At 37.3% G+C, this 14,705-nt stretch overlaps 1 protein-coding gene across 1 annotated transcript in view; it reads right to left on the reverse strand.

Moving 5' to 3' along the window:
- Positions 1-214: 214 nt before the first annotated feature.
- LOC105002319 (cytochrome c oxidase subunit 7B2, mitochondrial) overlaps positions 215-14,705 on the reverse strand; it is a 135,232-nt gene continuing 120,741 nt past the window's right edge. Inside the window, exon 3 of the mRNA XM_010858862.1 lies at positions 215-631. Within this exon, the coding sequence (XP_010857164.1) occupies positions 333-572 (240 nt within the window). The 5' untranslated portion in view covers positions 573-631 and the 3' untranslated portion in view covers positions 215-332. The remainder of the gene's footprint in view (positions 632-14,705) is intronic.

The raw sequence follows: 14,705 nt of genomic DNA on the forward strand, positions 1-14,705 counted from the left end.
TTGGCAGGGAGATTCTTTACCACTAGTGCCACCTGGGAAGCCCCTCTGTAAAGTACCTATGTATGTATATCTGCTGAATGATATGTAAATTATTAAACCAGAAAAGTACATGTTTCATTAATTCTTTCAAATATTTATTCTTCATAATGCCCTGGAATCTATACATACCACTACTGCCTTGCTTTCACGCACAATAATGACTATTTTCAATGACTTTTCAACAGTTTCACATGCATTTTATTTCTTCAATTATGCTATAGTTTAATGAGCAGCAGAGTGCTTAAAGAACAAATTGACCTTGAAACAATTCTGTTTTACAGTAACTGTGATGGCTACTCTTCATTCCACTCTTGTGGGGTGACTCTGCCAACAGGGGAACGGCCCCACTGTATGCCAATCTGTGTGACTAGAAATACCCATGTAACAAGACAGAAAGAGGTTCCACTGGCTAGTAGGATATCACCGTATTTGTCATGAAAATCTGGTGAGTGTTTCGAGTGACTCTGTCTAATTTGTTGAATCCTTCGGATCCTGAGACTACTTAGTGCATTTCTGACCAAGGGAAACATCATGAAGGTATGACAGAACTGAAGTTGATTGAAGCTGCTGGTCTATTTCCTTGTGAAGAAACCTGCAAAAACAAAAAATGGGCAATGACATCTGACCTACATTTAGTTCTTCCCAGTTTGAAGGTTTTACCCACACCATCTCCTGCAATGTGGTCAGGCAGCTGAGTTTTCATGATGTCTGGATCTGAGTCTTAGCTCTGCCACTGACCAGCTATATGAACTTGGGCAGTTCATATAGTTCTTTTTGCCTTAATTTCTTCAATGGCAAACTGAGACAAAAATGTCCAGCTGATAAAATGGCTTAGATTTCCAACATGCCACACTAGTCCAATGACCTGCCTATGTCTACAGTAAAACTCTAATTTCAGTCAGAATTAAAAGGCATTCACAAGTATGTCATATCTCTTTTTTTTCTTGCTCCTTTCTTCCCTTCGAAACCTCCTCATTTCTTCTCCTCTACCTGTAATTCTTGCCTTGCACTTTCCTACAGGGCAACTTCTATTTACCTTTAAATCCTGGTCTAAAGGCCATTGGTTCTAGGAAGTCTTCTTGAAACCCCTCTAGGCTGAATAAGCCCTTCTTCTCTGGGCTTCTACACTTCTTACAACCCTTCTTTCATACCATCTGGCATGATGCATTGGTTTAATCATTTTTAAAACAAACTTAATTTCTTTAGTTTTAGATTCACAAAAAATTGAATAGAAAGTATAAAGTCTCCATATAATCCTGTGCCTTTACCATCCTGCACCAGCATAGCACATTTGTTAGATTTGTTGCAATGACCCTACAGTCTTTTATCATATATGTCTTTTGCAAATATTTTCTTCCAGCCTATGGCTTGTCTTGTCATTCTCTTAAAGAATTATCTTTATATTCTCCTCCAGTAATCTGAAAATCTTCAAGAACAAAGAATGTAATTTTGCATACCCAGTAGCTGACATGAAAATTAAGAAAGAACATTTTTGAGTCAATCTGAAATATAAATGAACATTGGTATTCTCATAAGAAGTTAAAACCAACTGAGAACAAGACCCCAAATCATGAAATCAGATGTACATGACCATAATAGCCCTAATAATTCTAATTTTTCAAACAGATAGTTACACTGAAAAGAGATATAGAAGCAGAAATGCATGGAGGAGTCCCTTCTATTAATTTCTCTTCTCTGTGCAAGCTGTCAAACAGTGCTCAGTCTCTAGCAATGACATACGTTAACCGAACCCCAAATGCAGGCAACATGGATACAAAAGGGCCTGAGGTCAGTACTTGTGAATTTTTAACTGTTCACTGAGATTTTCCAACTCAAATTATTTTATTCCCAACTTAGAAAACAAGACCCTAAGGTTCTCTTTTATTTCCTACCAGATGGTAAAGTGGTACTCTTCGTGACTGTGACAAACAGGGTAAAAACAGAACCAAATGCATTTCCTCTGATGTTTCAAGTATTCATAGCTTTTTTTTTTTTTTTTTCTGTTAGTCATGACTCTCTTCACCAAAAAGCACTGCAGTTTTAGTCTGAGTGGTGTTCAGAGAGTTGGTTGAAGGTGAAATGGATCAGAGTATGACAGGTGCAGCCTTAATACAATACAAAAGCGCTTGCGCCACAGAGCTTTCAGTCTCTAAGAAGGCACGGAACCAGAGAATAATTCGTGATAATAGGCATCTTCTGTGGGTCATCAACTCATGCCTGCTGCTCTATGACAAATTGGTTTCACTATTCCTATCCTCTCAATGTTAAGTTGAAACTCAAATACTTTGTCTCTAGTGACACTTGGTTGTATCCCTCTGCTGCTTAGTTCATCCTCTGGCTATCACCAGATCTGTGACACTTTTTTCCATCTAGTTTGAATTTTCTTGTACCAATAAGTGTCCATTATTAAGAATTTCATATTAGGAATGCTTTCTGTAGCTTTATGTAGTTACAGTCATTTCATTCTATAATAAAAAAACTGCCACCTTTTCATTCTTTTTTTGTTTTTCCTTGTAAGCATCAGCTAAATCAGAATCAGTTGCTTTCATATCTACCTTTGATCTATTTTTGTTTATAAAACACATGTAAGAGCTGGGAACCTACTGATTAGAGAAATTTTCCATCTTGCTGAACTCCACATGACTTACTTTTACAATAAATTTTGTGTTATCTAAGAGCCTTAAGTCTATTACCCAAAGAACTGAAGCTATAGATTCTCATAACTGTATGAAAGCATAAAAAAGGAAAATTCAAAAACACAATGCCGGTAAAGAGAATGCTTCTCAAAGTAGATGCTTTTTGATGAAAATGGACTACAAAGAGAAGGAAGAAGACAGATTTTTCTAGGGAATAAGAACAAAGTAGAGGTTCTCTCATGCGTGTGGCAATAAAAGAAAAAAATATGCTCTGAATAAATATAAATAGTTACAGGGAGTGAGGTATCCTGTGAGGATGAAAAGGAAAGATGGATTGTCCCATCTATTTTATACAGTAAAGCAGAAGCACAGCGCAGGAAAAAGTAACTAACAGTGGTCCTCAATCTAACTGTAATAAGGAGGTATATAAATCTGAAACTTCACTGGTAACAATAACAATTTTAAATACCTACAGCCCATAAAAAGAAGTAAAGCAATAACATAGGAAAGAAACGAACATTTATTGCATATATGCCTGTTTGCCAAATATTATGCCAAAATTTTGCACATCCGCAAAAAGAGTGTGAGATGGTGATTATCTCCATCTTACACACAAGAATAAATGACAGGGCAAGATGTGAAATCAAGTCCTTTGATTTTAAATACTGTGCATTTTCAACTATGCCATGTTTTCCTAAAGTACATTCAATTCTGAGCATTGGAAACAAACATACATACAAAGAAACAAAAGCTAGCCTGGTTACCAGAGATGGGTCTTCAGTTTAAAATGGGTCACTTCAGCTTACTATACATACATACATACATGCATGCATATATTTCTGGAGTGATTCCTGGTATGACAGGACCTGGGCTAGTGGCACCATCCCTACTCTTATTGTAGCTCTGATAGAGGGAGGTGATGGACAGAGCACTGTCACAAGGGAGGAGACAGTTTAGGGAAGGTCACTGGGTACCCTTAATCCACAGAGGAGAGGTACATTTCACCCTGGGGTTCTAGAAATGCTTTTAGAGGAAAAGATATTTAGGCTTGATCTGAACGATGATTAAGAAACATAAAAAACAAAACTGGTAGGAAAAAAATGTAGACCAAGTACCACAAGCAAAAGCACAGAGAGGTGAAATAATATGGGAGCAAGGCAGTCTGATGAGCTCTGTAACACTAAGTAATAAGTACTAAAACAGCAAATACCATGGATGAGCCTGGAGGGATGAAAAAAGAACAGCAGTGGATACTGAAGACTTTACATGCCTTGCTGTGGCATCTGGACTCAATTCTATAGGTCAGTCTTTCCCATTGTTGAGGAAACAGTGCTCAAACACAAAGCCTTTCCTGTAATTTACAAGAATTCTTAATTCTGTGATTTTTCCCTTTATAATAATACAATATAAATAAATATAAGAAAATAATATGAGAACTGGCTGATGTATCAATTTCTAGTACCTGTGTTTATCCTTGTTTTGCATTTCAATTGCACTAGTGTACATTTATCTGTCCTGGGCTAATATGAAAAGAATAGAGGCAGGTTTTATATTTAAATAATGCACTGATTTCAGGGACAGAATAAAGAATTAGATGAACAGTCACACCACAGCTTACCATATAGCACAGGCACTTGAAAATAACGAACACAAGGCCACTGAAAGCAATGCTTTAGTTTCAAGACAATATTAACTGTCTTACTGAGTTATATTGCAAATTTGAATTTTATTTGTTGAATAGTTTGGTTCATTTTTAATTTGAAAATTTGTTTTGGTTTCATAGTTGTGTTAAACGTTAAACATAAAGAAGAATTTGATTTTATGTTTATACATAAATACATGTGATATTACAATCAAATTTAGATATCAGCTGAGATAAAATGATTTCTTTCCTCTTTATAAAGATTCCATATGTAATCCACAATTGAGAAACATTCTACTGATGGGGAGAAACTACCTATTGGTTTAATCAGGAAAATTTTAAGGTGGGGGAAAATCTGGAGGAAAAAGCACTTTACAAATTAGATTAGGTGAAAAAATGGTAAGAAAACAGCAAAAGTGGCAGAAAAGTTAAGAGGTTAGTTAAGTGTTTCTTTCAATGGTTTACTAAAAAGATGATGAGTATCTGAATTAAGTACTGACGACAGAGAGGAGATAAAATTGAGACATATTAGGGGAAAAAATCATACTGACTTGAAAATAAGTTACTCTAAGTAAATTTGTATTCTATTCACTTTAGCCTTTAGGTTAAGACTATGCCCCAAACTGTCTCAATTTCTGTTAAAACTCAGCAGACATTGACACTGTAGCTTTTAGCTGATCCCATGGAATTAGAATTTGGGTGATCTAGATACAGAATGCAGAAAGGTCAAAGCAGACATAATTGAGGTGTACTAGGAATGACAGGTCTAGATATTTGAGTAGACGAAAGATGAAGAATCCTAAAAGGATTTTACTGTATCGTCCTAAAATTAAAAAAAAAAAAAGAAGAATTTCACCCAGCCTAAGAATAGCCTGACATGGGTCAATAAATAACCTGCTTAACTTTGGTATAAGACTTTCTATCTAATTTCAGGAAGAAAATTGGAAACTGTATCCTACTTCTCAAATGTGCCCAGATAGGCTTATTAAGTATCTCAAAGGGAGATAATGCTCAAGAAGCAATTAATACCAGGGTTTCCCAACTTGGACACTATTGACACTGTGGTCCACGTAATTCTTTGCTGTAGGAGGATGTCTTGTGTGTGGCAGTGTGTTTAGTAGCATCTCTGTCTCTATACACTACATACGAGTAGTACCTCTTTTTCTTTAGCTGTGACACCAAAGTGTATCTCCAGACATTGCCAAATGTCACCTGTGGGGCAAAATCATTCTTGAGAACCACTGTCGTATGCAGTCAAGTGTCTTCCATCACTACTGTCACAATCTTCTAAATAGCACTGTTCTATTCAATAAAGAAGGCTTAAATTTTAAGAAAATACATTTTCTACTATGAGATGCATGTAAGTTGCCCATCACAACTTTTTTCCTGAAATAATCTCAATTTTTCAAAATATTCTGTGCAGTATAATTTAGATGAATCATTTAATCTATCTAGGCATCTGCTTCTTCATCCATAAAATTAAAAAGTGGAACTAATTTGGCTTTTCCCAAACCCGCCTTAGTTATTTGGAATCTTCATCACAAAATGTAGATTCCTGGGCCCCATGTCAAATATACTGTAACAGAGTATCCAGGGAAGAAGCCTGAGAATCTATATTTTTGAAAACAAGTTCTCAGGAGAATCTTGTCATCAGACAAGTTTATGGAACACTGAATCAGATCATCTCTAAGGTCCTATTCAGCCCTAACACTCTAGACCTTTCCAAAGAGAAAAACATTTTAGGAAGACCATTTATTCTTTTAGGCCACTGAAAGAGTACAGCAGTAATTGAATTCACCACCACGGTAATTTAGAAAGCAGTACCTGAGTGACCTGAAAGAGTTATACGGAACCCCTGGGAATAGGTTAGTCAACGAAACATTTGGTAGCATTTAAAAACATTAAAAGCACTAGTAACACGGGTGTTCTGCTGTATAACGAATAATATGCTTTCAAAGCTAAGGCTCCTAGACTCCATTACTCAACTGCAACACTTTTATTTCCACCTTTTATTTCTACTCTTCTACTCTTCGTCAACGACTTCAGAACATTGACGCAAAATAAGAAACAGTAAAAAGGTAATCGTCTTGAAATGAAAATGCACCAAATCGGCAGTGTCTTTGTTCATTTATGTATTTCTCAGAAAATTAGGCTGCTCAAGGAGGGATTAAGTGTACATGATGTGGTGTCACCCATCACAATTAAGCCTTCAGCCTTTTTCTAACAGGAGATCTGGGAACCCTGCATGAAGCAGTGCCCCTGATGGAAATGTTGAACAATAGTCTACTTCATATGTAATGATATCGCCTCCTGAGTTACTCAATCGATGGATGGTGCAGCCACTTGTTTAAGGGTGTGGATTATGTCACTTTATTAAGCCTAAAAGTGACACAAATGGATGTCACCTGAACAAACACAAAGGCAGATTACAGTGGTGGATTATTGTGCCAGGAGGGAGAAATGACAGACTGGACAACTTGCCAGCCAATGCCCTCAAATGGCAAATGGTGCTTGAAGAGTGAAGGGATAGAACGTATATATTCTCCCTCAGGTACTTCTCACAGCCAAAGCGAGCAGACTATTTCTATCTTATATAGAATGCTGAAAGGATTCAATTCTATCCATCCTCAGAATAACCATAGTGTTCATTCAGGCAATTCCTTTCATGTAACTGATTACATTAATGTGCTTCTCTCCTGAAGTGCCCATTATATTTTCTTTAGTCACAAAGCACTCTCAACTATCCTCATTTTCTCCCTTTCTGATAGTTACGTATAACAGAACAAAACTGTTACACAGAGGTTGGGGGCTCTTCTCCACGCCACACTACAAGTCAATGGCATGACTGTTTTCTGTTAGACTTTATCTTGTTTTTTTATTAAACTTTAGTGGTTGCGATTTCCTCCTCCAGGGGATCTTCCCAACCCGGGGATCAAATCTAAGTCTGCCACACTGCAGGCAGATTCTTTACTGCTGAGCCACCAGGGAAGCCCTTAAACTCTAGTAGATCCAGCAAAGTTCCATGTTATTTTTACATTACGATCCATTTCAAACATTGGAAATAAGTGACCTTGTTATTTTAGGCAATGTATTAATGTCAGAAAGGAGGCTGCTGTGCTTACTCCCAAAAGATTTTATATTAAGTGCATTCCAAGGCTTGTAGGTTGTTGTAGAGTCAGGTCCAGCTAAAAGAGTCTATGGATTCAGTAAACTGAAACATCTGGAGAAATGTGTAGCATTTATCCAACTTAATCTTGGAAAGGAAAGAGTGGTTTCTTTTTAAAGAAAAAGAATGTGGTTTTAATAAATCCAGAAGCTTTGAAAATTTTATCTAGAAAATGAGCCATTGAGAGACATTAGGAACATGAGTTATGGGGTCAACATTGCACCTTAGACATTACTCTGGTGTGGGGAAGAGTTTGCAAGGGAATAATGCAAATGCTAATGATGAATGATTAGAACTTGGACAGTTCACCCAATCAAGATCTTAAAAGATGCCAGTCCCTTGTTTCTGCAGTCTTCAAATTTCTGTATCCAGTCCTTTGCTCTGCAGCACCAGACCACAGTTCTTTTGGTTGCCATGGCATGTAAAGATGAGCATCCACCTCATGCCAATGGAACTCTCAGAACTTGACATAGAAACCGGAATGTGAGAATTTATTTTCTAAACTTTAAAAGAATAATATCCCAATCCAGTGACTGGAATACATAATATATCTTTTAACTTGCCTGACACTGATTTCAGTAGTAAAGTAACCTTCTATCAGCATTTCCCTAAAGATATGCCTATTTCAGTATCTGTTTGATGCTAGTGAGTGTTATTTATTTAAACGACTTCAGTGTCATCTAAATTTGGTAAATATGCAGGTAATAAAGTTGAACTCTTTTTTACTGAAGTATTTCCCAAACCTGTATGGTGCTAACGCATACAGTGATTCTCTGAGAGGAACGCCATGTGGAGATTTCCAAACTTAGTTGAGCCAGCACGCTTTCTTCCTCTGGAGCGTATTTCCATATTAGTGTTTTCCAGAACGCACTTTGGCGAACACCAAAGGATGTCTCTGGTTCTCAATGCTGTTACATCACTGTACTCATTTTAAATAGTTTAATAGCTCCAGGAGGCATCTTGCAAACTAAATCACTTCCTTGTGGGGACTTGCAACATATGACTCAGGGAGTATAGAGTGTGTGGTAAGCCTGGGGGTATCTTAACACTCTCAGCAATTAACTCTAGCCTTCACTATGTGAATCTGACTTCTACAGTTTTAATATTTTGTGTGTATGTTTTTCCCTATCTACCTTTTTATTCATTAAACACTCTATGAGCAGAAAGATTGTATGATTCTTAAATGGCCATTAGAGTTGCATCAATGACCCCTCTTTGCAAAATGTGAAACTTTCATTTAAATCTTGAAATAAAAACGTGCAAGGTATTCCTGTCTTTAAGTATTTATTCATATTCACGTAAAAGTAGAGAAAAATTAAAATATTAATATTTAACTTTTAGATATCAACCACATTTTAATTTTGAAAGTGTCTCTACTTTTCATGAAAATTGTTTTCAGCTACTGGTCAAAAATTAGGGCAGTAATGGTCTATTCCAGAAGTTAATTCGGATCAAATCCACATTTAGATTGGAATATTGAGTGCTGCAGAATAATCCTTTCATCCTTGTTTCTGAAAAATCCAGATTTTATTTCCTACTTGGACTATCTCTGTCCTGCTAAACTCTGTTCAAAATATATCTGCAAATAAAACCTTTCAGAATAAGACTTTTGTTATTGCCATCACCTGGGCAACTTATGGAGCATTTGCAGAGAAATATCATTTGATGAGATGAGCACTTCACAGCCCTCAAGTAGTAACTGTGATCACTTTGCAAGTTGTTTTTTACCAGTTCTTTCAGAACAATTTATTTTTTTATTTTTGCTTTCATAAAATTTTGGAAACTTTTAACAAGATGCTGGTATTCTACTCTTTTTTCCTTTCCATTTAGAATTCATTATTTGGAAGTAAGAAAGACTTTGGCCAGAGGGGCTGACTTTAGTAAATAGACACAGTAAGACAGGATGCATTTTGCCAAACCTTGGGGCAGGGTGCCTGCTTTAGTGAACTGATATTTCGTTTTAGTTTTTCTTTTAAATCCTTGAGGGAAAGAGGCTAAAGAAGAAAGCAAGTCTGAGGGAGGTTACCCATCCAAGCACATGCAACAGAAATTCAGAACACAGATTCTTGTTTTGAAATCTTAAGGTTTCCAATTAGAATTCTGGTTTCAAAGAGGTTACTTTCACATTCTTTTTCTTTAATCTAACGGAGTCTAACATTTCACAGACTAAATGGGCATTCTTAAACTAACCTGGCATAATTTAAATTATTTTGAACATTTGTTAACTTGAAAAGTAAGATTAATATGCAAATAGGCCATAATTTGATTATACATATAATTTATGTGGGCTTCCCTTGTGGCTAAGCTAGCAAAGAGTCTGCCTGCAATGCGGGAGACCTGGGTTCGATTCCTGGGTTGAGAAGATCCCCTGGAGAAGGGAAAGATTACCCACTCCAGAATTCTGGCCTGGAGAATTCCATGAACTCTATAGTCCATGGGTCGCAAAGAGTCAGACAGGACTGAGTGACTTTCACTTTCACAATTTATATATAGCTTAGAACCTAGCTGATGAGGATCTGTGGGGCTTCTTATATAGACTATGTATTTTATCACATTCATTGAATCGAAACCATAAGATCTGAAAGACCCAGACATCACTTTAAATTGATAATTAATGCTTATAGTCAGCTTTTGGTGATTGGTCATTCATGACTTAGTACTATAAATAAATGTTGAGGAAAAACATGGGTAGAAATAGGAAGACAGAGTAGAGTAAATACAGAGATTAAACTACTCCTTTCCTGAATTCACATTCTAACTGAGGGAAAATCAAACACATGTATGTATTTTTCTAATATAAGTGAAGTTGCTCAGTCGTGTCTGACTCTTTGTGACCCCATGGACTGCAGCCCACCAGGCTCCTCGGTCCATGAGATTTTCCAGGCATGAATACTGGAGTGGATTGCCATTTCCTTCTCCATGTAATGTAAGCTAGTTACAAAAGAGGCACAAAGATCAAAGTATAGAAACAGTATGAATCCTTTGCCCTCCCTTAGATCAGGACACTGAATAAGCAATGGGTTACTGCTACCAGAAGAAGGTGGAAGGCATACTGAATGGGCAAGGGCAAACCAAAACAACAAACAAACAAAACCAAAACCAAAAAATATCTCCACTATACTGAGAGAAAAAGCTGATCCAAATGCAAGTCCATTGGAAAGGGAGTGGAAACACAGCAATGCAGTCATTAAATGACAGGGATCCATGGACTAGATTCTCTCAAGCTTTTTCCATCTATAACATTTTATTTCTATTATCAAAAGTTTCAAATAAATATGCTGCACTGGCAGAGAGAAGTCAGTAAAAGGAGCAATTGAGACTGTGAGGATGGGAGCATGTACACTCTTCTTTCTGCCGCTTATTTACAGAACTGAAAATTTCCATTTCAAGATTTTTGCATAATGAAATGATCCTCTAGAAAATCCTAAATAGTATTATGACTATTCTATGCTTAAATATGATTCAATTAAGCTCCTATTATGTGACCGCAGCCTGCTACACACTGGAGTTACAAAAATGGATCAGAAAGGTCCATTCTTTCCAAGAACGCTCAGTGGGAAAGACAGATAATGATAAGGTTTCAATATGAAAAGTTCTATAACAGATATGATCAAGATGCTAAGCCACCAAAAAAAAAGGCATCTACGCCAGCCAAAGAGCTCAGTAAAAGCTTCCTGGAGTAATGGATGAGTGAGCTAAAATTCATAAATAAGCTCAACCAGATGTAAAGGAATGGTGGTGGAAAGCTTTATTGAGGGTTTTTCTCCAACTAGCAAAACTAAAATTTAGTTTTCAAACATTTCCTCTTTAAAGGTGATCTTCAGGTCTGATGATGTACAGATTAAGAGGTCTCCTTTAATGTCAAATTTATAACAGCAGCACCGGTAATGGGAGCACATAAACATCATACCGGAATGAAGCTCCTTCTGACTTTTTGCCAATTCTATAATACATTTTCATCTAGACTGAACATCATATTGTAATCATCATAAAAACTTGTTAATGTTTCTGAGAAATAATAGCAGATAAGCCTGAGAGACTTGAGAACAAATACAGGCAATTTATAAGACTGGACAGACACAAAATAATTAGAATTAAGACTGTTAGAATCTAATTGTGTTTTGAATTAATAATATCCAAAGTGAAGCAAGCTCCTGCTTTTACTTCATAGTTCATGATTTTACAGGGTCACCTATAACTTCATAATTTATATTAAAGAGCCAGAAAGAATAACTAAGAAAATCTTGCAATTGATACTGGGATAATAAATGATAGCCATGTTTCATAGGCACTTGCTTCATCCAGGACTGAATTTAAGCTAGATTGTGAAGGTATTCCCTTTAAGTATGCCTAACATCCAAAGTCACACATTAGGTGAGTGCCTACAAATGGTATTTGTCAAAATATGGGGAAAATCCAAAATTACTGATACAACATAAACCCAGCAGCTAGATGATGCTGGGGATTTCCTACATAAAACATTCATTTATTTGACTGTAGAAAACAGTCCCAGAACAACAACAAAATGTGCTATGCTTAGTTGCTGAGTCATGTCCAAGTCTTTCTGATCCCACAGACTATAGCTTGCCAGGCTCCTCTGACCATGGGGATTCTCCAGGCAAAAATACTGGAGTGGGTTGCCACGCCGTCCTCCAGGGGATCTTCCCAACCCAGGGATTGAACCTAGGTCTCCCACATTGCAGGAAGATTATTTACCGTCTGAGTCACCAGGGAAGCCTTAAGCCAAAACAGCGATTTACATTATGTGAACTGTAGATATATGTGAAGGGCTTCCAAGGTGGTGCTGTGGTGTGCTGTGCTTTAGTGGTTCAGTCGTATCCAACTCTTTGTGACCCCATGGGTTGTTAGCCTGCCAGGCTCCTCTATCCACGGAATCCTCCAGGCAAGAATACTGGAGTGGGTAGCCATTCACTTCTCCAGGGGATGTTCCCAACCCAGGGATCAAACCCAGGTCTCCCACATTGCAGGTGGATTCTTTACAGTCTGAGCCAACAGGGAAGCCCACCTGCCAATGCAGGAGACATAAGTGATGTGGGTTCGATCTCTGGGTCAGGAAGATTCCCTGGAGGAGGGCATGGCAACCCACTCCAGTATTCTTGCCTGGAGAGTCCCATGGACAGAGGAGCCTGATGGGCTACAGTCCATAGGGGTGCACAGAGTCGGACATGACTGAAGCAACTTAGCATACATGCATGCACACAATGTAAGAATGTATAGAAGGACACAATTCCATGGAAGAGAGATCTAGTTTCAAACAATTAATGAACCCTGAAAATTTCCTGAGTTTCCAGTTTTTTTCCCTTGCACCCCATCTGGTTTCCCCTCATTCAATATAAATAGATATTACAAAGAGCAATAATGGCTCTTCTGTCTCTAAAATGATATAGTAAATCCCTTTTCTTGACTTTTCTGCTACAATAAAATCCAATGATGCACCCCTCTTCTGAATACCTTCTCTTCCATTAGCTTCTATAATATCTCTTAAGTTTTCTATTTCTATGGCTATTTCTTCTTTACAAACTCGTTGTTCTCTATTAGGTCCTTTGTGAAGGAGTACTTCAAGAATATATATGCTTTCTCTCTCGCTAGGTACTCCTAGGCACACTAATAAACATACCATCAATGGGCAATTAGATGACTCCCAAATTATGTCTCCACATATAAGCTATCTTCTTAGATACAGGGCAATACATTAAACTGCCTTCTTAACATCTCTAAGATAATTCTAATTCAAAGATATTATGAAATAATCCAAAATAATTTGATGTCTACAAAATCAACAGGTCTAAGTGTATTTATTCCCTTCCACACTCAAACCTGGTCTTTATTAATGCTTCCTAACCTAGCAAAGATTACTTCCACACACGTGGTGCAGTAACTTAAAACTTACAAATGATTCTTGACACCTTCAACTCCCTTGAAACATTTAATACAGCACTGGATTCTTTTACATTTTCATCCTAAAAACATCTCAAATCCATTAATTTTTTTCTATCCAAACTGCCTCTATCATAGCTCAACTTTTCTTCATAAATGGTGAATGATTTCCATAAATGGTGCCTCTGCCATCCCACATTCTCTATCTATTCTCCCAACTGCTCATAAGTGATTTCTTTTTGCTTGAGATTTTTGTGATTTTGTCTCCCCCAGTTTTATTGAGGTATAAATGACATATGGCATTGCATACATTTAAGTTACATAGTGTGACAATTTGATGTATGTGTACTTTGCGAAATGAACTACAACAATGAAGGTTGTTAACACATCCATCACCTCACATAGTTGTCATTGTGTGTGTGAGAGAGGGAGGGAGAGACAGGAAAAGAGAGATGAGGGCATTTAAGATCTACTTTCAAATTTCAGCTTTACAGTACAGAATTGTTAGTATACACAACAAGCTATCAATTAGAGTTTCAAAACTTATAACTGGAAATTTGCATCCCTGAATACACATCTCTCAATTTCCCCCAACCCCTGTGCCTGACAACTACCAATCTACTCTCTGCTGCTATGAGTTCAGTTGTGTTTGTGTGTTTTTTTCCAGTTTCCACTTATAAATAAGATTATGGAGTATTTGTTTTTCTCTCTCTGACTTTTTCATTCAGCATAATGCAGTCTAGGTTAATCCATGTTGGCCCAAATGGCAGAATTTCCCTTTTTGTTATAGCTGAACATATGCCACATTTTACTTACCTATTAATTTGTCAACAGAAGGATTATTTCCACATTTTTGGCTACTGTGAATAATGCTACAATAAACATAGGGGTACAAATCTCTCTTCAAAACACAAATTTTGTTTCCTTTGGATGTATACCCAGAAATGGGATTTACTGGATCATATAATATTTCTATTTTTATTTTTTGAGGAACCTCTATAGTGTTTTCCAGCCCAATTTATATTCCCACCATCAGTGCATTAGTGTTCCCTTTTCTCCGTATCTTCCAAGACACTTGGTATCTGCTGCCTTTTTGATAGTAGCCATCCTAACATGGGGCTTCCCTTGTGGCTCAGACGGTAAAGCATCCGCTTACAATGCAGGAGATCTGGGTTCCATCCCTGGGTCAGGAAGATCCCCTGGAGAAGGCAATGGCACCCCACTCCAGTACTCTTGCCTGGAAAATCCCATGGATGGAGGAGCCAGGTGGGCTGCAGTCCATGGGATCACTAAGAGTCAGACACAACTGAGCAACTTCACTTTC

This window comes from Bison bison, unplaced genomic scaffold (assembly GCF_000754665.1).
Source record: "Bison bison bison isolate TAMUID 2011002044 unplaced genomic scaffold, Bison_UMD1.0 scf7180017864451, whole genome shotgun sequence".
In the NCBI taxonomy this organism is placed as follows: domain Eukaryota; kingdom Metazoa; phylum Chordata; class Mammalia; order Artiodactyla; family Bovidae; genus Bison; species Bison bison.